This window comes from Vulpes lagopus, chromosome X (assembly GCF_018345385.1).
Source record: "Vulpes lagopus strain Blue_001 chromosome X, ASM1834538v1, whole genome shotgun sequence".
NCBI lineage: Eukaryota > Metazoa > Chordata > Mammalia > Carnivora > Canidae > Vulpes > Vulpes lagopus.
Window position 1 is genome coordinate 75,591,841 of NC_054848.1, and position 23,140 is coordinate 75,614,980.

At 42.9% G+C, this 23,140-nt stretch overlaps 1 protein-coding gene across 1 annotated transcript; it reads right to left on the reverse strand.

Annotated features, from left to right (window-relative positions):
• Nucleotides 1-13,113: 13,113 nt before the first annotated feature.
• Nucleotides 13,114-22,634, reverse strand: LOC121483409 (nuclear RNA export factor 2-like). Its single transcript, XM_041741899.1, has 20 exons — nucleotides 22,462-22,634; nucleotides 22,080-22,233; nucleotides 21,694-21,777; nucleotides 21,476-21,580; nucleotides 21,283-21,363; nucleotides 21,097-21,166; nucleotides 20,857-20,945; nucleotides 20,628-20,735; nucleotides 20,339-20,448; nucleotides 18,505-18,541; nucleotides 18,046-18,114; nucleotides 17,908-17,963; nucleotides 17,661-17,768; nucleotides 17,484-17,542; nucleotides 17,258-17,373; nucleotides 17,124-17,166; nucleotides 16,483-16,555; nucleotides 15,763-15,945; nucleotides 13,298-13,358; nucleotides 13,114-13,158 (listed from the first exon to the last, which is right to left on the reverse strand). The coding sequence occupies exons 1-20, from the start codon at nucleotides 22,494-22,496 to the stop codon at nucleotides 13,114-13,116; spliced, it is 1,686 nt and encodes a 561-aa protein (XP_041597833.1). The 5' UTR covers nucleotides 22,497-22,634.
• Nucleotides 22,635-23,140: the final 506 nt, after the last annotated feature.

Here is a 23,140-nt window from a genome sequence, read left to right on the forward strand (position 1 = left end):
ATATTTTTTAAAATTTCTCTAAAACAATAGTCTTTTAAAAATCAAAGTTAAATGCTTTCCTTGTACCCAGTGATTTAATACTAATTACAAAAATTAAGAAGACGGTTATAACATAAAAACTTCATATATGATATCACAGTTCTATGAAAAGTCGGTGTAATGTATATACTCTATGTGTGCATATATGCAAACAAATTAAAGATGAAGGAATGGAACACAGCAAAGTGTTACTCTTTTTTTTCCAGTGATGGTGGGATTGCTGATTATTGATGTTTTCATTTCTGTAGTTAACGTATTTTAATTGCTTGGTAAAATGAATATATATTTAGGATAATGAACTTCAGCCCTGAAAGTTTTATTTGCTATTTATCGAAAATATCAAATATACTAAATATTACAAAAAGCTGTAAAATAAACACATGTGTACCGACAACCCAGGTTAAGCAATAAATGTGACATATGCTTTGAGTCCATCCCCTTAATTGCACATCTGTCTTCCCTGCCCCCCAAATGTAACTAATAACTATAATGAGGTGTTTGTATGCTCCATAAATTGCTTTATACTGGAACTGTGAATGAAAACATCCCTTAAAAATGTTATACACAAACATGAATAAATACATACACATATATATTCATACTGTATGTGTCTTTATCTTCCATTTGATAATTTGATATTATATTACATTTTTTAGATGTATATAAGGCCTGACTCCTGTGGTTTTAAGACATTCACTTTTATTACTATACAATATTACACTGTAAGCATGAATCACAATGCATTTTTTGGACCACCTTTGATGGACATTTTGTTTTTTTCTACACCTTTGCTCCCACGAACAATGCTGAAATGAACATTATTATAGATGAAGCCATGTGCCCACTTGCCGGATATTCTCTAGTTCCTTACTACTCAAAGTGTGATCCATGCAATAGCGGTTTCAGCATTACCTGGCATATTAGTTAAGGTTTTCCAGAGAAACAGGGCCAATAGCTTATGAGTGTGTGTGTGGGTATGTGTGTGTGTGGGCATGTGTGTGTGTGTGTGTGTGTGTGTGTGTGTATTTCCCTTTTATCTTTCAGTTTTATTGTGACATTATTGATGTACAAGCACTGTGTAAGTTTAAGGTATACAGCATAATGGAGTGACTTACATATATTGTAAAATGATGACAGTGGGTATACTTAACATCCATCCTCTCACATAGATATTTTAAAAAGCAAAAAATTTTTTTCTTGTAATGAGAACTTTTAGGATTTCCTCTCTTAGTAATGTTCAAATACACCATAAAATAATGTTAACTATAGTCATCATGTTGTACATTACATCCTCATTACTCTTTTATGTTATGACTGGAAGTTTGTACCCTTTGATTACTTTCATCCAATTTCCAGACCCTCTAATCCGCTGCTTCTGGTAACCACAAATCTGATCGATCTCTCTCTTTTTTAATGAGTTTAATTTGCTTTGTTTTTGGATTCCATATATAAGTGAGGTCATATAGTATATGCCTCTGTTTTTCTCTGACTTATTTCACTTAACATAATGCCTTCAAGGTGCATCCATGTTGTCACAGATGGTCAAGTTTTTTCTTTTCTATGGCTAATAGTTTATATATATATATATATATATAAATATAAATAATTTACATATATTTACATATATATATAATCCCCACAATGCACAAGGGTTCCCTTTTCCCAACAATTGCCAGCATTTATTATCTCTTGTCTTTATTTTTAAAATATTTTATTTATTTATTGGAGGGAGAGCATGAGCTGGGAAGGGAGAAAGCAGACTCCCTGATGAGCTGGGTCCTCGAATCAGGATGTGAGCCAAAGGCAGACACTTAACTGACTGAGCCACCCAGGAGCCCCTATCTCTTCTCTTTTTGGTGATAGCCATTCTCAGCAGTGTAAAGTGGTATCTCATTGTGGTTTTGATTTGCATTTCCCTGAACATTATTTTTTTTAAACTTTTCTTTTTTTTAAATTTTTATTTATTTATGATAGTCACAGAGAGAGAGAGAGAGAGAGAGAGAGAGAGAGAGGCAGAGACACAGGCAGAGGGAGAAGCAGGCTACATGCACCGGGAGCCCGACGTGGGATTCGATCCCGGGTCTCCAGGATCACACCCTGGGCCAAAGGCAGGCGCCAAACCACTGCGCCACCCAGGGATCCCCTTGCCTAAAGATTATTGACGCTGAGTACCCTTTCATGTATCTGTCAGCCATTTCTATATCTTCTTTGGAAAAATGTCTTCAGGTCTTCACTCATTTTTAATCGGATTGCTTGCTGTTATCGAGTTTTATGAGTTCTTTATATATTGTGGACAGTAAACCTTTATATGACATATGATATGGGCTTTGCAAATTTTTCTCCCATTCCATAGGGTTTTTTTAAATTTTGTTGTTGATCTTGTTTTTTATTTTTTTCCTGTGCAGAAGCTTTCTAGTTTGATGTAGTTCCACTTGCTTATTTTTTATTTGGTTGCTTGTGCTTAAGGTGTCATAGCCAAGAAATCATGGCCAAGATTCATATCAAGGAGCATTCTTCCCTGTTTTTTTTTTTTCTAGGAGTTTTATGGTTTTAGTTCTTACAAATGGTGTAACATAGAAGTCTAGTTTTATTCTTTTACATGTGAATACCTAATTTTCCTAGCACCATTTATTGAAGAGATAGTCTATTCTCCACTGAGTATTCTTGGCTTGCTTGTCAAATAATAGTTGACATATATGCTCAGCTTTATTTCTGAGCTCTCAATCCTGTTCTATTGATCTATGTGTCTGTTATTATGCCAATACCGTGTGGTTTTGATTACTATAGCTTTGTGATATAGCTTGAAATCAGGAAATGTGATACCTTCCAGTCTGTTGTTCTTTCTTAGGATTGCTTTGGTTATTTGGTGTCATTTGTGGTTCCATATGAATTTGAAGATTTGTTTAAATTTCTGTAAAAAAAATCCATTAGAATCTTGATATGGATTGCATTGAATCCATAGATAGCTTTGGGTAGCATGGGCATTTTAACAATATTAATTCTTTCCATCCACGAAACAGGATGCCTTTCCAATCATTTATATTTCCTTCAATTTCCCAAATCAGTGTTTTATAGTTTTCAGTGTAGTGACCTCTCACCTCTTTGCTTAAATTTATTTGTTAGTATTTTATTGTTTTCGGTACTAGCATAAATGAGATTTCTTTTTTCTCTGTTTTAAAGCTTTATTTAAATTCTAAGGAGTGATCATAAAGTATGATATTGATTTCAGGAGTAGAATTTAGCAATTCATCACTTACATATAACACCCATTGCTCAACACAAGTGCCCTCCTTAATACCTATCATTTGTTCAGCCCATCCCTTACCCACCTCCCCTCCATCAACCCACAGATTGTTCTCTATAGTTAAGAGTCTCTTATGGTTTGCTTCCCTGTCCTTTTCCCCCTTCCCCTATGTCCATCTGTTTTGTTTCTTAAATTCCACATATGACTGAAATCATATTTCAGTCTTTCTGGTCTTTCTCTGACTTATTTCACTTAGCATAATAAACTCTAGCTCCACCCACATTGTTGCAAATGGAAAGATTTCACTCTTTTTGATGGCTGGGTAATAATCCATTATATATTTCACCTCTTCTTATTCTTTTTTAAAAGATTTATTATTTATTTGAGAGAGAGTGGGGGGAGGCAGAGGGAGAGTCTTCAGGCAGATTCCCTGCTGAGCATGGAGCCTCAGGTGGGCCTTGAGCTCACCAGCCATGTGATCATGACCTGAACCAAAACCAAGAGTTGGATGCTCAACTGACTGAGCCACCCAGCCTCCCCTATACCACCTCTTCTTTATCCATTCATCAGTTGATGGACATTTGGGCTATTTTAATAATTTGATCATTGTTAATAACAACACTATAGACATCGGGATGCATGTGCTCCTTCAAACCAGTGTTTTTGTATCCATTAGGTAAATACCTAGTAGAGCAATTGCTGGGCTGTAGGGTAGTTTTATTTTTAACTTTTTGAGGAAACTCCATACTCTTTTTGGCAATGACTGCACCAGTTTGCTTTCCCATCAACAGTATAAGAGTGTTCCCCTTTCTCTGAATCCTCGCCAACATCTGTTGTTTCCTGTGTTGTAATTTTAGCTATTCTGACTGGTGTGAGGTGGTACCTCATCGTGGTTTTGATTTGTATTTCCCTGATGATGAGTGATGTTGAACATTCTTTCATGTATCTGATGGCCATCTGGATGTCTTCTTTGGAAAAGTATCTATTCATGTCTCCTGCCCATTTCATAACAGGGTTATTTGCTTTTTGGGTGTTGAGTTTGATAAGTTCTTTGTAGACGTTGGATAATAACCCTTTATCAGATATATCTTTTGCAAATTTCTTCTCCCAATCTGTAGGCTGCCTTTTAGTTGTGTTGATTGCTTCCTTCACTGTGCAGGAGCATTTTTATCTTGATGAAGTCTCAATAGTTCATTTTTGCTTTTGTTGTAAATGGGATTATTTCCTCTTTCAGGAATTCACTGTTGGCATATAGAAATGCTACTGATTTTTGCATGTTAATTTTTGTGTCCCACCACTACTGAATTCATTGATTAGATCTAGCAGTTTGGGGTTAAATCTTTAGGATTATCTTTGTATAAAATCATGTCATCTTCAAATAGAAATAGGTTAACTTCTTCCTTTACAATTCTGATGCCTTTTATTTCTTTTTAACACCTAAATCCTCTGGGAAGGACTTCTGGTACTATGTTGAGTAGAAGATGTCAAAGTGGGCACCTTTGTCTTAATCCTGATCTTTGAGAAAAGCTTTTAACTTTTCAACATTGAGAATGATGTTAGTGGTGGGCTTGTCATGTATGGCCTCTGTTATGTTGAGATATGTTCCTTCTATAACTAATTTGTTAAGAGTTTTTATAACGAACGGATGTCGGAATTTGTCAAAGCCTTTCTCTGCATCTATTAAGTGATCACGTTTTTTTTTCCATTCTATTAATACAATGTATCACATATACTGATTTGAAGATGTTGAACCTTCCTCACATCCCAGGGATAAATCCCACTTGGTCTTGGTGAATTATCCTTTAATGTGCTGCTGGAATTGGTTTGCAAGTATTTTACTGATATTTTTTGCATCTATGTTCATCAAGGATATTGGCCTATAGTTTTCTTTTCTAGTAGTGTCCTTTTCTAGTTTTGATATAAAGGTAATGCTAGCCTCGTAAAATGAATTTGGGAGTGTTCTTGCATCTTCAATTTGTTGGAAGAGTTTGAGAAGGATTGACATTAATTTTTTTTATCAATGTTTGGTAAAATTCACCAGTGATGCCATCTGGTCCTGTACTTTTCTTCATTGGGAGGGTTTATTGTTTTTGTTTTTGTTTTTTTAATGGTCATCCAATCTTCTTATGTGTAATTGGTCTGTTCAGGTTTTTTTTTTTTAAATTTCTTCTTGACTCCATCTTAGTAGGTTGTATTTTTCCAATAATTTTTTCCATTTCTTTTGGGGTTGTCCATTTTGTTGGTGTGTAGTTCTTCATTCTTTTTTTTCTTGATTAGGGAGTTGGCTCATGCTGTTGTGGGACCTGACAAGCCCAAGGTCTGCAGGATAGGCTGGCAGGCTGAAGACCTAGGGAAGAGCTGCAGTTCAATTTTGAAGGTGGTTTGCTGGCAGAATTCCCCCTTCCTTTAGGGAGGTCGGTCTTTTCCTCTATTCAAGCCTTCAACTGATTGAACGCAACCCACCCACACAATGAAGAGTAATCAGCTTTTTTTTAAAACTGCTGTTGCAAGGTGACTTTTAATTTTCTTTCTTTTTTATTCATTTTTTAATAATAAATTTATTTTTTTATTGGTGGTCAATTTGCCAAAATACAAAATAACACACAGTGCTCATCCTGTCAAGTGCCCCCCTCAGTGCCCACCACCCATTCACCCCCACCCCCACCTTCCTCCCCATCCACCACCCCTAGTTCGTTTCCCAGAGTTAGGAGTCTTCATGTTCTGTTTCCCTTTCTGATATTTCCTACCCATTTCTTCTCCCTTCCCTTCTATTCCCTTTCACTATTATTTATATTCCCCAAATGAATGAGACCATATAATGTTTGTCCTTCTCCGATTGACTTACTTCACTCAACATAATACCCTCCAGTTCCATCCACGTCGAAGCAAATGGTGGGTATTTGTCATTTCTAATGGCTGAGTAATATTCCATTGTATACGTAAACCACATCTTCTTTATCCATTCATCTTTCGATGGACACTGAGGCTCCTTCCACAGTTTGGCTAATGTGGACATTGCTGCTAGAAACATCGGGGTGCAGGTGTCCCGGTGTTTCATTGCATCTGTATCTTTGGGGTAAATCCCCAGCAGCGCAATTGCTGGGTCGTAGGGCAGGTCTATTTTTAACTCTTCGAGGAACCTCCACACAGTTTTCCAGAGTGGCTGCACCAGTTCACATTCCCATCAACAGTGTAAGAGGGTTCCCTTACCTCCACATCCTCTCCAATATTTGTGGTTTCCTGCCTTGTTAATTTTCCCCATTCTCACTGGTGTGAGGTGGTATCTCATTGTGGTTTTGATTTGTATTTCCCTGATGGCAAGTGATGCAGAGCATTTTCTCATGTGCATGTTGGCCATGTCCATGTCTTCCTCTGTGAGATTTCTCTTCATGTCTTTTGCCCATTTCATGATTGGATTGTTTGTTTCCTGGGTGTTGAGTTGAATAAGTTCTTTATAGATTTTGGAAACTAGCCCTTTATCTGATACGTCATTTGCAAATATCTTCTCCCATTCTGTAGGTTGTCTTTTAGTTTTGTTGACTGTATCCTTTGCTGTGCAAAAGCTTCTTATCTTGATGAAGTCCCAATAGTTCATTTTTGCTTTTGTTTCTTTTGCCTTCGTGGATGTATCTTGCAAGAAGTTACTGTGGCCCAGTTCAAAAAGGGTGTTGCCTGTGTTCTCCTCTAGGATTTTGATGGAATCTTGTCTCACATTTAGATCTTTCATCCATTTTGAGTTTATATTTGTGTGTGGTGAAAGAGAGTGGTCTGGTTTCATTCTTCTGCATGTGGATGTCCAATTTTCCCAGCACCATTTATTGAAGAGACTGTCTTTCTTCCAATGGATAGTCTTTCCTCCTTTATCGAATATTAGTTGACCATACATTTCAGGGTCCACTTCTGGGTTCTCTATTCTGTTCCATTGATCTATGTGTCTGTTTTTGTGTCAGTACCACACTGTGTTGATGACCACAGCTTTGTAGTACAACCTGAAATCTGGCATTGTGATGCCCCCGGCTATGGTTTTCTTTTGTAAAATTCCCCTGGCTATTCGGGGTCTTTTCTGATTCCACACAAATCTTAAAATAATTTGTTCTAACTCTCTGAAGAAAGTCCATGGTATTTTGATAGGGATTGCATTAAACGTGTTCTATAGTTTTTAGGGTATAGATCCTTTACCTCTTTGATAGAGGAGGAGGGGCAAGATGGCGGAAGAGTAGGGTCCCCAAGTCACCTGTCCCCACCAAATTACCTAGATAACCTTCAAATCATCCTGAAAATCTACGAATTCGGCCTGAGATTTCAAGAGAGAACAGCTGAAACGCTACAGTGAGAAGAGTCCAGGCTTCTATCAAGGTAGGAAGACGGGGAAAAAGAAATAAAGAAACAAAAGGCCTCCAAGGGGGAGGGGCCCCGCGAGGAGCCGGGCTGAGGCCTGGGAGAGTGTCCCCAGGACAGGAGAGCCCCGTCCGGGAGGAGCAGGGGCTGCACTAACCTTCCCGGGCGGAAAGGCACCCGCAAGGAGTTGGAGCAGGACCCCAGGAGGGCGGGGATGCCCTCAGGCTCCCTGGGATACTAACAGACACCTGCGCGCCCAGGAGACTGCGCCGAGCTCCCTAAGGGCTGCAGTGCGAAAGGCGGGACCCGGGAGCAGCTCGGAGGGGCTCGGGCGGCGGCTCTGCCGAGGGGGCTGCGCGGCCCGGGAGCAGGTAGGCAGCAGCTCCGGCAGAGGAAAAGGCTCCGTGCGGAGGGGGCTGCGAGGCTCCGGGAGCAGCTGGGGTGGGGGGGCTCGGGCGGCGGCTCCGCGGAGGGGGCTGCAGGGCCTGGAGCGCGATTCCAACAGCACAGGCCCCGGAGCACTGGGCGCCGGGACACAGCCCAGGATCCGGCCTCCCCCCAGGACAGGCAGAGGCCGGGAGGGCCCAGGACAGCAAGGACGCTCCTGCCCCGAGCTGAGCAGATCAGCGGCCCTGCCCCCGGAGCCTCCAGTCCCTGCAGAGGGAGAGCCCCGGAGTTACTGCGGGAGCTGAATCCAGGTTTCCAGAGCTGCCCCCGCCACTGTGGCTTCCTCCCGGGGCCTCACGGGGTAAACAACCCCACTGAGCCCTGCACCAGGCAGGGAGCAGAGCAGCTCCCCCAAGTGCTAACACCTGAGAATCAGCACAGCAGGCCCCTCCCCCAGAAGACCAGCTAGAAGGACAAGTTCCAGGGGAAGTCAAGGGACTTACAGTATACAGAATCGGAAGATACTTCCCTGGGTTTTTTTCTTTCTTTTCTTTCCTTTTCTTTTCTTTTCTTTTCTTTTCTTTTCTTTTCTTTTCTTTTCTTTTCTTTTCTTTTCTTTTCTTTCTTTTCTTTTCTTCTTTTCTTTTCTTTTCTTTTCTTTTCTTTTCTTTTTTTTCCATGTTCCAAAGTTGAGTTTGGATGTAAAGTTCTGTAGATATCTGTGAAATCCATCTGGTCCAGTGTATCATTTAAAGCTCTCATTTCTTTGGAGATGTTGTGCTTAGAAGACCTATCGAGTGTAGAAAGCGGTAGATTGAAGTCACCAAGTAGAAGTGTATTATTTTCTAAGTATGTCTTAATTTTGGTTATTAATTGATTGATATATTTGGCAGCTGCCACATTCGGGGCATATATATTGAGGATTGTTAATTCCTCTTGTTGGATAGATCCTTTAAGTATGATAAAGTGTCCATCTTCATCTCTCACTACAGTCTTCGGGGTAAATTTTAGTTTATCTGATATGAGGATGGCTACCCCTGCTTTCTTTTGAGGACCATTTGAATGGTAAATGGTTCTTCAACCTTTTATTTTCAGGCTGTAGGTGTCCTTCTGTCTAAAATGAGTCTGTTGTAGACAGCAAATAGATGGGTCCTCCTTTTTTATCCAGTGACACCCTGGGCCTTTTGATGGGGTCATTAAGCCTGTTCACGTTCAGAGTTACTATTGAAAGATATGAGTTTAGTGTCATCATGATATCTATTCAGTCCTTGTTTTTGTGGATTGTTCCATTGGACTTCTTCTTAAAGGGGAATTTTAAGAGTCCCCCTTAAAATTTCTTGCAGAGGTGGTTTGGAGGTCACATATTCTTTCAGTTCCTGCCTGTCTTGGAAGCTCTTTGTCTTGGAATGAGAGCCTTGCTGGATAAAGTATTCTTGGTTGCATGTTTTTCTCATTTAGGACACTGAATATATCCTGCCAGCCCTTTCTGACCTGCCAGGTCTCTGTGGAGAAGTCTGCTGTTACCCTAATACTCCTCCCGATAAAAGTTAGGGATTTCTTGTCTCTTGCTGCTTTAAGGATCTTCTCTTTATCTTTGGAATTTGCAAACTTAACTATTAAATGTCGAGGTGTTGAATGGTTTTTATTGATTTTAGGGGGGGATCTCTCTATTTCTTGGATCTAAATACCTGTTTCCCTTACCATATTAGGAAAGTTTTCAGCTATGATTTGTTCAAATACATATTCTGGCCCTCTGTCCCTTTCAGCGCCCTCGGGAACCCCATTTAAATGTATGTTTTTCTTCCTCAGGCTGTCATTTATTTCCCTTAATCTATCCTCATGGTCTTTTGTTTGTCTGTTTTTTCCTCAGTTTCCCTCTTTGCCATCAACTTGTCTTCTATGTCACTCACTCGTTCTTCCACCTCGTTAACCCTTGTCCTTAGGACTTACTAGTTTGGATTGTATCTCATTCAATTGATTTTTAATTTATGCCTGATTGGATCTAAATTCTGCAGTCATGAAGTCTCTTGAGTCCTTTATGCTTTTTTCTAGAGCCACCAGTAGCTTTTTAATAGTGCTTCTGAATTGGCTTTCTGACATTGAATTGTAATCCAGATTTTGTAACTCTGTGGGAGAGAGGACTGTTTCTGATTCTTTCTTTTGAGGTGAGGTTTTCCTTCTAGTCATTTTGCTCAGTGCAGAGTGGCCCAAAACAAGTTGTATTGGGAAAAGCCGAAAAAGAGAGAAGAGAAAGTAGGAGAGAAAAGAAAAGAAAAAGAAAAAAGGAAGAAAAAAAGAAAAAAAGAGAAGAAAAAGAGAAAATGAAGAAAGAAAGGGAAAAAAAGGGTGGGGGAAGCAAAAAATCAAAAAGCAAAAAGAAAAAAAAAAGAAAAAAAAAACACACCATGGGGGGGTATCTTCTGATTCTGTATACTGTAAGTCCCTTGACTTCCCCTGGAACTTTCCAGTGCTGCTTGGTCAATAAGTTGTTTTTCCCCTGTCCGTCTAGCTGGTCTTCTTTGGAAGGGCCTGTTTTGCTGATTTTCAGGTGTTAGCACTTGGGGGAGTTGCTCTGCCCCCTGCCTGGTGCAGGGCTCAGTGACTGATGTTTAAGCTGTTTATCCCGTGAGGCCACTGTGAGGCTCAGTGGGGGTTGTTTACCCTGTGAGGCCCCAGGAGGAACAACCACAGTGGCGGTGGCCAGCTCTGGAGCCCTGGATTCAGCTCCGCAGTAACTATGGAGCTCTCAGTCTGCAGGGGCCTGGATGCTCCGGGGGCAGGGCCGCTGATCTGCTCAGCTTGGGGCAGGAGCTTCCTTGCTGTACTGGGCCCTCCTGGCCTCTTCCTGTCCCGGGGGGAGGTCGGATCCTGGGCTGTGTCCCCGGCGCCCTGTGCTCCCGGGCCTGCGCTGTTGGATTTGCGCTCCCGGCCGGGCAGCCCCATCTCCGCGGAGCCGCCGCCCGAGCCCCTTCGAGCTGCTCCCGGGTCCAGCCGTGCACGCGCTGCAGCCCTTTAGGGAGCTAATGTCCCTGGGCGCCTGAGGGCATCCCCGCCCTCCTGGGGTCCTGCTCTAAATCCCTGCGAATGCCTTTCTGCCCGGGAATATTGGTGAAACTCCTGCTTCTCTGGGACGGTGCTTTCCTGTCCTGGGGGCACTCTCCCCGGCCTCAGCCCGGCTCCTCGCGGGGCCCCTCCCCCGTGGATGCCTTTTGTTTCTTTATTTCTTTTTTCCCCGTCTTCCTACCTTGATAGAAGCCTGGACTCTTCTCACTGTAGCATTCCAGCTGTTCTCTCTTGAAATCTCAGGCCGAATCCGTATATTTTCAGGATGATTTGAAGGTTATCTAGGTAATTTGGTGGGGACAGGTGACTTGGGGACCCTACTCTTCCCCCATCTTGCCCCTCCAATCAAGTAATCAGCTTTGCTCCAAGTCTACTGATTTAAATATTAATCTGATCAAAAACAATCCTCGTAGCAATCCCCAAATAATGTTTGGGCAAATATCTGGGTACCACGGTCTATGTAAGTTAACACAGAAAATTTTTTTTTTTTAACTTTTATTGGTGTTTAATTTACCAACATACAGAAAAACACCCAGGTTAACACAGAAAATTAACCATCACAGCTGGGATCCTGTTACAACTGCAAAATTTCAGTCCCTGCCACAGACACTCCTCTCTCCAACTCCCAGAAATCATGCCATCCTACCATTACATTATTGCCTTTCCTTGATGCCGGTTAGGGTGCTAACAGCCAGACACCATTTCTCCCTGCTTTATTTCAGTGGGGATGTGAGACAGTGTCTAATCTTGTATGATCTAGGTCCAAGCCTTCTGCCCTTGGTTATGGTCACTGAAGGGGTGATGTGTTCACATCCAGTGACTTTCTCCAGCACAGGAGTTACAGGGTGGTAGAATCATAGGGAGCAGTGCTTGAAGAGAAATTCTCTGATCATTAAAGAAATGGTACCATTAAGGCCTTATAAGCAGGCAAGTAAGATAAATAGAATCCATATTTAGGAAGCTAAGCAGCAGTTATACACTAGAGCTAGGGGTGGAGTTTCCCTTAGTTCGTATTTCCAAGAAATTCACACATCCCTATACAGATTCCTCGTGTAAATGTACATAGAGAACTAAAAAGTGGCAAGTGGTAAGAGATAACTTATGTGAGACCTGCCAATAGAGGCATAATTTGTAACCTGGTGGTACCTCACTTATGCCATCATTTACAGGATGGTAACTTGAAATTTGGTACTACTATTATTGTAATTTCAAAAATAATGCCTGCTTGTGGTCTAAGCACATGGACATGGAGCACCCTTGTCAGCTCTCTGACAAATGCACTGGGCAAACAGGCTGACTCTTCCTCACTTTCGGTGCTAAAGTGAGATCCCTCCCACAGTGCACCTTCAGAGCTGGGGAGGGGACAGTACAGGAGGTGGATGAAAAGACAAATGTAAGCATGGTGAGAGGTGTGAACAGGCCCATTTCCCGTTCACCTATGTGCAAATCATAAAATTGTTGACGGTATGCCTTTGAATGCATTCAAACGATTAGGAATAAGAAGTGAAATATGTGAGTCTTCGTCTTCCTTCCTTCCACAACCCTCACTAGCTGGTAGGCAGCCCTTGCAAAGCCCCTGTTGTTTTAGGTCACATGCCTGCTTCTGCAGGCCTCCAGGTAGAGCATCTGACTGAGTGACACTGTTTCCAAAGGCTAGTCCCTGGAAGCAGCATGTGTCCTTTCTCATCAGAATTTTTTGACACACTACCTATGGAATTAGCACCTGCCAGGGACTGCCAGGGTGAATAATGTGGGGGAGAGGGCAGGGTCTTTCAGTCTTGGACTCATTAGCTCATCTTGGGACAGAGGAAGAGAGATGCAGGACACACAACATACGACGTGCAGCATCATTCTTTATTATGAAACTAAACAGCAATCATGAGTGGGGAAAATACATGGAACAACTGATCCTCCCGGTGGTATGTCACCTGGCCTGGAACGTAACTTTGGCTTCTTGGTCAGTCAGGCCTCTTTTCCCAGTCATGGGCATGGGCATAGGCTGGAGAAAAGAGAAACGATGATGTGGATATCCAAGGCTTCTTTTACGTGACTTGTTTGAAGGCCTCCTCCGGGATCTTGCTCTCATTCTGGAGGGAAGGATTTGTGACATCAGAAGAGCCAGAATCCAGAGTTTCATCCCCAGGCCACCCAGCCTTCACCTTCTTTGCCTTCCGGAAGGCCCAGAAGCACCCATCTGTAGCCTGCTTCATGATTCCCAGACCTCACCTTGAACACAGTGAAGATCTGACCAGCTCTGGTGTAGTTCCACTCATTTTCCTGTAGGCACCTGGAATGGGAGAACAGGTGATCTCCATTAGTACCACAGTACAGACACGCTGACCTTGCAATGCTAAATCTGTGCCACCCTTTTGCCAGGATGCATGTGCCAGTATGAACATGATGTGTAATGATGAAGAAAGACCTAGTGAAAATGTCTATCACTGGCCCACTAGAATTTATGCCCACTAGAATTCAAAACAGAAAAATAGAGCTCTCCAAAAGAACAAGGGAACTTAATATATTTTGATAAAGAAATTCAAGAAAATTTAAAAAGTACAAGTTTCCAATCATTTTTTGAGATATAGTACACATAACTTATTTATTTTTTATGCACATAGCATTTTAAAGTGTACAATTCAGTGTTTTCTTAGTCATAAAATTGTGCAACCATCACCATTATCTAATTCCCAAATAATTTTATCACCTTAAAAAGAAACTCCTTAAACATTAGCAATGACTCCCTATTCCTCCTCTTTCCCCAGACCCTAGAAACCACTAATTTGCTTTTGGTCCCTGTGGATTTGACTATGCTGGACATTTCATATAAATGGAATCATACAATATGTGACCTTTCGGGGCTGGCTTCTTTCAGTTAGCATAACGTTTTCAAGGTTCATCCATGTCATGGCATATATCAGCTATCAGCACTGTATTCTTTTTTTTTTATGACTGAATAATGTTCTAACATGTGGACGTACCAGATTTGTTTATCCATTCATCAGCTAAAGGACATTTGGGTTGTTTCCACTTTTTGGCTATTACAAATAATGCTGCTATGTACATTCCTGTACATGTCTTAGACTGAACATATGTTTTCATTCCTCCTGGTAGATACTTGGGTGTGGAATGACTGGGTCATATGGTAACTCCATGTTTAACATTTTGGGGAGCTGCCAAAATGTTTTCCCCAACCCCTGCTCCATTTTATATTCTCAACAATAATACATGAGAACTCCAGTTGTTCCACATCTGCACCAACACTTGTTATCATTCATTTTATTGATTAAAGCCAGCCTAGTGGGTGTGAAGCAGTAACTCACTGTGTGGTTTCAATCTGCATTAAATCCTTAATGACTAATGGTGCTAAGAAGTTTTTCATGTGCTCGTTGGCCTCTTGTATACCTTCTTTGGATAAATGTCTTTTCAGGCTTTTTCTCCATGTTTTAAATTGGGTTGTCTGCCCTTTTACTGCTGAGCTGCAAGAGTTCTTCATATATTCCTGTCAGCTATGTGATTTGCAAATATTTTCTCCCATTCCTTTGGTGGGATTTTTTACTCTTCTGATAGTGTCCATTGGTGCACAACAGCTTTTAATTCTGATGAAGCCCAATTTATCTATTTTTTTTCCTTTGGTTGCTTGTGCTTTTGGTGTCATATATAAGAAACACTTGCCTAATTAATGAAGAATTACACCGATGTTTTCCTTCATTATTTTTATAGTTTTAGCTCTTACCTTTAGATCTTTGACCCGTTATAGTCTATGTTTGTATACGATGTGAATCAGGGGTCAAAATTGATTGTTTTGCATGTGGATATCCAGTTGTCCCAGAACCACTTGCTGAAAAGACTATTTTTTTTCCAACGGATTTTTTTCAGTACTTTTATTGACAATCAATTGACTGTAAATGTGAGGGTTTATTTGTGGACTCTCATTTCCACTCCATTGATTCATGAGCTGTCCATATGCCAGCATCGCATAATTCTGATTACTGTACCTTTGTAGCAAGTTTTGAAATTAGGAAGTGTGAGACCTCTAACTTTGTTCTTTTCTTTCAAGCTTGTTTTGGCCCACTTTCATATGAAGTTTAGGATAACCTTGTCAATTTTTGCAGAGAAGCACTGTTACATGGATTTTGAATCTGTAGATTGCTCTAGGTATTACTGCTACCTAAGAATATTAAGCTATTTAGCAATATTCCAACTAATAGAAATGGAACGTAGTTCCATTAAAAAAATTTTTTTCAATAGTTTTATGGATTTCAGGGTATAAGATTTGTGCTTTTGTTACATTTGTTTCCAAATATTTTACTACTTTGATGCTATTGTAAGCAGGTTTATTTTCTTAATCTTATTTTTGTACTGTTCATTTCAAGTACATAGAAATACAAATGGGTTTTGTATATTGGTCTTTTATCCCATAATCCTACTGAGTTTATTAGTTCTAGTGGTTGTTTTGGTAGGTTCTTTCAGATTTTCTATATATAAGACAATGTTATTGAGCATTGTACTATTTTAAAAATACTTCACATATATATACTATGATATATTTTCCATGGGCCCACCTTTTTTTTTGAAAGTAAACTATCCTAAGTGCTATTTTTCCAAATTTCCTGTGAGTTTCTTTGATTCACCCTCCTCCACCCACATCACTGTCCCAATTCACCTTTTCCCCATGCACACCCAACACTTACTTCTGAGACCACTCGAGTTTCATCCCAGATTGAGTGGAGAAAGCCTGTACCATTTCCTGCTGCTCCTGGGAGAGGGTGACCATGGAGCTGGAGGTCAGTGTAGGCTCTTGTTTGGAAAACACACTCTGAGTCTCATCGGGGGTGGCATCTCTCACAAACAGCTCATCATTCACGATGCACAGACTGGAGGGAAAGTGGGCCCTCAGACAAGTGAATGGATATACAGCTCTAAGTCCTCAACCATGATCCTGGTCTCACTGCCACTCGGCAACGAGATTCCTTCCATACCTCTACTACGCTTGCCCCCCAGATTCCTAAGCTGGTACTTCCACCCCTCCCACAGAGTCTGCGTTTGCAGGAACTACCTACTAGCCTCACTAGATGTATACTTAATCTGCAACCCAGGGAAGATTTTACACTCACATTTATTCCTTATAAAAGCCCAATGGGATCGACAGTCTAATCCCCATTTTCCAAGGAAGACAATGAGTCACAGAGAGGTCATGTGACTTAACCAAGATGACAAACACCTAGTGAGTGCTGGGATCAGGAAGTGAACCCAGTGCTCTAACTCCAGAATCCATGCTGTTAACCACCAGACTAGACTGCTCCTGTTGGCTTTTCACAATACTGAGAAAACCAAGATGTCTACAACACCACACTCCCACACCCCTGAGCTCAGGCTGAGATGAGCATTACCACCTACAACGTAGAACTTACGTGGAATCACTGACAGGGGTAGCGATGAAGGTCCGGGTGAAGGCACGAATGGAACCCTGAGACTTTCCTTCCACTTCAACAACAAACAACAGTATCCCCTTAGAATCACACATGCTTTACATGCCCACACCGTGTTCCCCATTTAGAGTCTGAGTTTATAATCATGCTGAAGGGGACAATTGTCCAATGGGAGTCAGGGTGTCTGGTATGGGGATGGCAAGACTAGGAGCAATCTGCTCCCAAGTGACAGGGCCTCTACTAGGTGCTATGGCAACCATTTCACAAATTCGTTTTATTCATTTTTCACAGATGTCTGAAAGGTGGGCATTATTAGCTCCATTTTGTAAATGAAGAAATTTAGAGGTTAAGTAATCACCCCAAGTAGTTCTCAGAGTAAGGATCTGGGATGGCAGCCATCAAACTCCACAGACTGTGTCCCTAATATCCAAGCTGTGTGGGACAGACAGGCAGAGATCCAGGTCAAACCAGGATGGTTATAGAGCAGAGTGGAGGAAAGAAAACTCAGAGGGAATAAGAAAATGAGGAAAGGGATGAAGGAAGCTGGGAGAGTTCTGAGAGGGAGCCCAGCCAGTGGCGATGGAGCAGTGGGGCATCTGGGGAGGTGCTCTATGCACACTTACCTTCCTTGAACACCCCACTGACAGAGAAGCAGAGCATCTTCTCCTGAAAGGGAAGAGCCCAGAGCTAAGTCACCTACATGTCCTACCCTCCTGCGGCTTTCTGGGGCTGCCCTTGGGAGGAAGCAGGTGCTCACCGTCTGGAACCACATGTCCACCATGAAGGAGCTGAGGTCATGCTGTGTTTTGGGAAGCATATAGAGGGAGCACAGGATGTCATATTTTGTATGCTTCAGCAGCTGAACACATAGGGCTATTAGGGGCAAGAAAACCAAGCAAAGGTTAGGGGTGACCACACCCTGGGCCCTATAATTATCCCTTCACCTCCCTTTCCCTGCTCAATCTTCCCCATCACACACGCACAGAAGTCCTTGAGATTCTTCATATTCCTGTTTTCCTTGAAGTACTCGCACAAGTTGCTTCTAGGAGAGAAAGAGAAACAAGGTGGATGTCTGGCCAGTGTGGGTGCTTCCAGGAGCTTCCCTGTGTCCCCTGGGAAGACAAAGGCCCCAGGAGCAGAGTGTGAGCTATGCTACTCACGGCACTGGGTCTTTGGGGTTGAAGGGAATGGCCAGGGAGAAGCAGGCCTCATCATGGTAGGCACCGAGGAGACCCTGACGGTTTCCAGAGTCATAGATCAAGTAGTACCTGTGGTGGAGTAATGAGGACAGTCTATCCCTGTGGTCTAGACCCCAAATGAGATTTCAAGATCCAATCAGCAGTCCTGAGCTTGGATAGCCTTGCTCATCCTAGCCATCCCCTTCCCCAGATCCCCAGGAGTACTTACTGCTGCAGGAATTGCAAGACTAGATTTTTCAGTTCCTCAGATCCTTTGTAGCTTTCCTGGAATCAAAAGACATTTGAGACTATGTGGCTGACAAAGCCTCCCTTGTAAAGCCCCAAATGTTTGATCATTTTCCCTCACCTTGGAGGGCTGTATTGAATATGGCATGTCAGTATCAATGATATCTGGTGGGGTTAAGTCCTGGCCATCCTGGAGAAGAAGAAAAAGTCAGCAGTGGAGACTAAGGAGGTGGTCATGGATGATCAGGGGAAAAGAGGAGTTCATGAGAGGGTGAGGGTCAGAGGTCAGTTATGAAAGGGCATTGGAAATTATATGAATAAGATTACAGTGGATGTCTTCATCATGTCAAGACATCAAGTCTTTACTATTATATGCAACTCTTGCTTGTGTATGTGTGCATTTGTGTATGCATGTGTTGGAATTTTTCCAGATCACATATTCATGTCTTTTTCAGGAGTCCTGGTCCCCTAAAATGGATAATTACACAAGCATGTAATCTAGGCAATACCCAAAAGGCTTGAGGGCAGGTGTGAAGGTGATCAATGTTAGTAAGAGACAATGATGAATGTAGGCACTTACCAGGCGTAACAGCTTGGGAAAACAATCCCTGATGGTACTGTCCAAAACCCAAAATAGAAAGAAATGACTGATAGGTCAGGGTTGTGAAACCTTCCTCCTTCCCTTTCCCTCCCTCCCCTCCCTCTCTTTCCACTGGGTAGCTCCCACCTGACTGCCCTTATTCCCTTCTTCAGTGCCACAAGAAACAACATTTGGAGCCTAGGCAGCAGGGCTGTCATCCCCTCCCTACCTCCCTTCATTCCTCCAGATCCCTATCTAGGACTCCAAAGAGGAGAGGGAATAGAGTGGGAGCCCAGGGCTCTGATACCTCACTAGGGGTCCAGCATTCTTCAGGGGCACGACATCACTCCTGACATGAAAGGTCCAGGATGCTGGGGCAGGGAGGTGAGTGAGGCAAGGCCCAGGAGGCAGGGAAGGAGAGAGAGGGGGATGAAGACAGAAGAGGGGTTGCAGGTAGGAGGGGAGAGGTAGTAGAGACATAGGGGAACTAGAGATAAAGAAGGAAGAGAAAGCAAAGCAAAGGGAAGGGAAAGAAGCTCAACCATGGTGGTAGGGATCAAGTAGAAGAGAGAAGTGGTGGAAATGGCTCCACAGCTGCAACCCTTTCCTTCATCTGCCCTGGCTGGCTCTAGCTCCAGAGGTGGGAATGAACAACATACAGATGTTGGGCTGGGGGTCCATTAGATGCTGGTTGAAACTTTGTCACCTGTGTGACCTCAGACTAAGCTGGGCATGAGAAATGAGACAGCCACATGGGCAGGAGACCATCCCCAGAAGTAGAAGGTCAAGCTCCAGGTCATCATGTGCCTGAGGGTCTTTGGCCTCCTCACATGATCACTGCCTGCCCTCCTGATGGCCTCTGCGCACCTGTGCCTGTTTCAGTTGGTTTCTACTCCTGAGGAATCGTATCTGTCCTGGGCTACAGAGAACTTCTCTGACGGACCAGTTGGGATGATATGATGTGTGGAGGGAGATGACAAGGATGTGCCCTAAGAAGCCTGTCCTTCTGTCTCAAGTACTTCTGCTCTTTGCCTTCCATCATTGCCTTGGAAAGCCCTCTGCTTATTGGCAGCAACCTGCTTCTGTCTCCTTTACTCAAGGATCCCTGGTTTCTCCCTAGGAGGGCTCAGATCCTGGGTCTGAGGAATGGATGCCATGATGGCAGCCATTCATAGCCTTGGCCTTCAGCATGGGGCAGGAAAGCCACTATGGCAGCTTGAGATTAGAGTGGGGAACTCTTTTGGAGTAAGGGAAGGAGGTCGCCTCTCAGAAAAAGGGAGGGAAGCCCCATCTCAGCAGGGAGTAGGAAGGCCTGTCTCAGCATTAGGCTTTGGGCTGGAGGACCCTTCTCAGTCCAGGGCACCAGCTTGTGGCTCTAGGGTAGTCATTCCTGGTCCTGGTGAGGAAGAGGAGCCCTGTTTCCTGAAGCACACTCTTGGAGGGTATTCTAAAGAACACTGAATGCATAAGGAGTGCACTTGATATAATAATAAGCTGTGGTGTTATATGCAACCGATGAAGCTCTAAATTCTACCTCTGAAAATAATAATATACTATATGTTAACTAAATTGAATTTAAATAAAAAATTTTTTTGCATTTTTTAAAAAAGAACACTGAACACAGAGAGATGGAAATAGACCCCAGACCAGAACAGGTGAGCAGGTCAGAGGAAGGAAACTCCTTACACGTGAGGGGCACAAAGAAAGGAGAAGGTGGGGCCTATGGTCCTTACAGAGGACCAGGGTTGCACCTTCCTGCATATATGCATTCTCAGGCAGTTCAAGTTCCCAGGGCCAAAGGTTCCCAGGAAGGGTGACAGAGGTTCACACTGACCTTATGTAGGTGGGCTTGTCTGGAAAGGTGTCACACAAGGGGTTTCCTTCTAGCCAAAGCTCTTCAAGATTCAGCCCTTTCATCTTGTTTAACTCCCACACCAAATTCAGCTGAGAAATATGAGGAGGAAACTGGAAAGGAGTCCAAGGGAAAGAGAGACACACGAGGGCCCCTGCACCCCTAGCCCTCACCTTTCCACACAGGTACCTTCTCTTGCCTCCTGTAATTGCTCTGACGAGCACTACCACCCACTATGAATCCCAACTTTGATCTAACTTCCTCTTCCCACCTCATTTTTGGAGAGGTTCAGAATCTTGACTCTGGGGGCCTTCTCTATAATGTCAGACAGGCCATCCAGCCCATACAGTTTGTTGTTGCTCAAGTTCAAAGACAATAGCTGTTGGTAAAAGAGGAGTTAGAGAGACAGTTACTATCTAGGGCCTCAGAGACAAATCTGTTCTCCACCCCATGAGTTCCACCCCCTAACGTTAATAACAGCACTGGGTCTAAGGCCTCACCTCAGGGAAATTCTCTTCAATGATCTGTAGGGTGGCAGCCATGCAGTTTCTTCGATTCAGGATTATATCAATATCATGGCCCACCAAATCTTCAGGAAGTAAAGAGGAGGCAATCAAAAGGCTGAGAGTGGTCCAGAGCCAGCACCAGCCCCTCTCCACATTACCATCTCCCAGTCTCCCTCCCAGGTAGATACCTATGGTCTAACCTGCCCTAGAATTACTACCATCAAGTAAGTATACCTGGGTCAAAGCGGAGACTCTGGAGATCAAGAGCTTGCTGGGAGACATCATAGCGTTTGTTCATGGTCAGCTGTAGAGAGAGTTAGAGCCACTGGAAGACTCTGATGGGGATAGGGAAATTGGGGGCTGGAGGAAGAAGAGGTGCGTCTGAGTGTGTGCACACAATGGGCCTTGAGTCTGCATTACCTTTAGCTGTTCCATTTCTTCTGGCTCCAACGTGTACCGCACAGAGTAGGGTACATTTGAGGGATTGACAAAGATAGATATCTGCAGGAAGGAGAGATGGGTTAAGCACCAAGAATTTCATTCCAAAGATGTCCAGCCCCTGCTCTGTCCTTCTGCCACAGGACTAGGTAGAGGTAATACTCTAAACACATACCTTCCGGTTCTCCTCGTCAAAAATCTTGTAGCTCACATCCTTCAATGCAGAGGCAGTGCAAACATCCTGGACAAAGAACCGGGCCTGGTTTTTAATGTAGTGGAACTACAGGAAGGGGAAGCAATGATAATTTTAGAGCATAGAGTCATTCTACTCGGTGGGGTCCCCCTGCCTACCACTTCCCTGTGCCCACTCATCTGGCTTCACCATCCTCTTACATCCACTGGAACAAAGGGGACACTGCAGTGTCTCTGGATTGAATTCATTAGCCATGCCTTGTCATACTTTCTCCCATAGGGAATCTAAAGGTTAAAAGAAGGGATGGGGGTAAAGAGACACAACATGGAATTAAAGCTGGAAAACAAACCCAACAGCATCCTTGTCTGACCTTCTACTGAGCTGTACAGAGCTTCTAAAGAAAGAAGCAATGGCATTATTTCTTATTTTTCTGCCAAATGTGGGTTTCCTAAACCCTCCAATGGAGAGAAATTTCCATTGGAAATCTCTCCTCCAAATATTGCCATAAGGTTGTATAATGTGGTCTTCCTTTTTAATAAGGTCCATGATAGTCTATCTAATATGCAGACCTTGCCAAGACACTCACGGTGATCTTGAACCAGCTCCCTGAGATTCCATCTTGTGTGTTCTCTTCCACTTCTCTCTTCAGATTTTTTCTATCTCTCCACACAGTAATATGGATATGGCCTTCATTATGCCATTTCACTCTCCTCTTGTTGCGTTGGGTGTTATAAGGAGTGCTGTGGAGGGGAATTGGAGAGGAGAAGGGTGGCCATAAATGTAAGTCTTCTTCCATACACCCTCACTACTCCGTCACAAGGACTACAATTAAGATTGTTTTAACCATTATTCCACTTCTAGCATTCTTCAGTTTTCCAGTGAGAGAAGAAAACGAAGACCAGGGAGAGCAAAAGAGTTGCAGAGTCCCAGGGGCTGCTACATGCAAACCAGGCTGCCTGTTCACTTACTGTCTTACTTGGGGGTCCTCCTGGACATCCCCCATCGACACATTTTCATTATCCTCCTGGAGGTGTGAAGGCTGCGGCTCATATCCACCACGTTCATAATGAGAATTCCTCTTGTCAAAATTACCTTGGAAAGAACTCCAAACTTTCTTTCTTCCTTGAGGTGAGCTACCACCATCATTGTATTCTCAAAAGGGGAACAAAAATACAAGTTTGAAGACATTAACAGTGGTCCACGTAGCATGTACCATGTCTTATGCTAACAACACAGTAGGGCAAGCAGGGGGTCAACCTGCTCTCAAGGTCCAATCCCACAAATCTCAGAAAGGAAACTCCTCTGCCTGCCCAGATAAAACACCCTTATCTGATAGATGGCACTATCAGGGAGGAATCATCGGGGAGGAGGCAGAGGAAGAAGAAACTGTACTGAACCTTTTAAAGAATGAAGCATGATTTATTAAAAGAGAGAGAGAGAGAGAGAGAGAGAGAGAGAGAGAGAGAGAGATGTGTGTGTGTGTCCCTGTCTCAGAGGAAAGTAAAAGTGTGTGCATGAGCATCTGCATGTGCGTATGTTAATCTTATCTGTTTTACATTTGTATAATTATATTACAGATACATGTGTTTCAAATCACGTTGGAAAGTGCATTGTCACACAAAAGTGGACCCTAATGTACATTTTTTC

What these genes read in the sequence shown, in the direction of transcription:
- LOC121483409 (XM_041741899.1), bottom strand. Translation starts at nt 22,496, where the DNA reads ATGGGGGATGTCCAGGAGGACCCCCAAGTAAGACA. An exon ending in GAGGACCCCCAAGTAAGACA is followed by an intron (nt 22,234 to 22,461) that starts GTAAGTGAACAG and finishes TCCCCTCCACAG; the next exon opens with CACTCCTTATAACACCCAAC. An exon ending in TCCCCTTTGTTCCAGTGGAT is followed by an intron (nt 21,581 to 21,693) that starts GTAAGAGGATGG and finishes CCCTTCCTGTAG; the next exon opens with TTCCACTACATTAAAAACCA.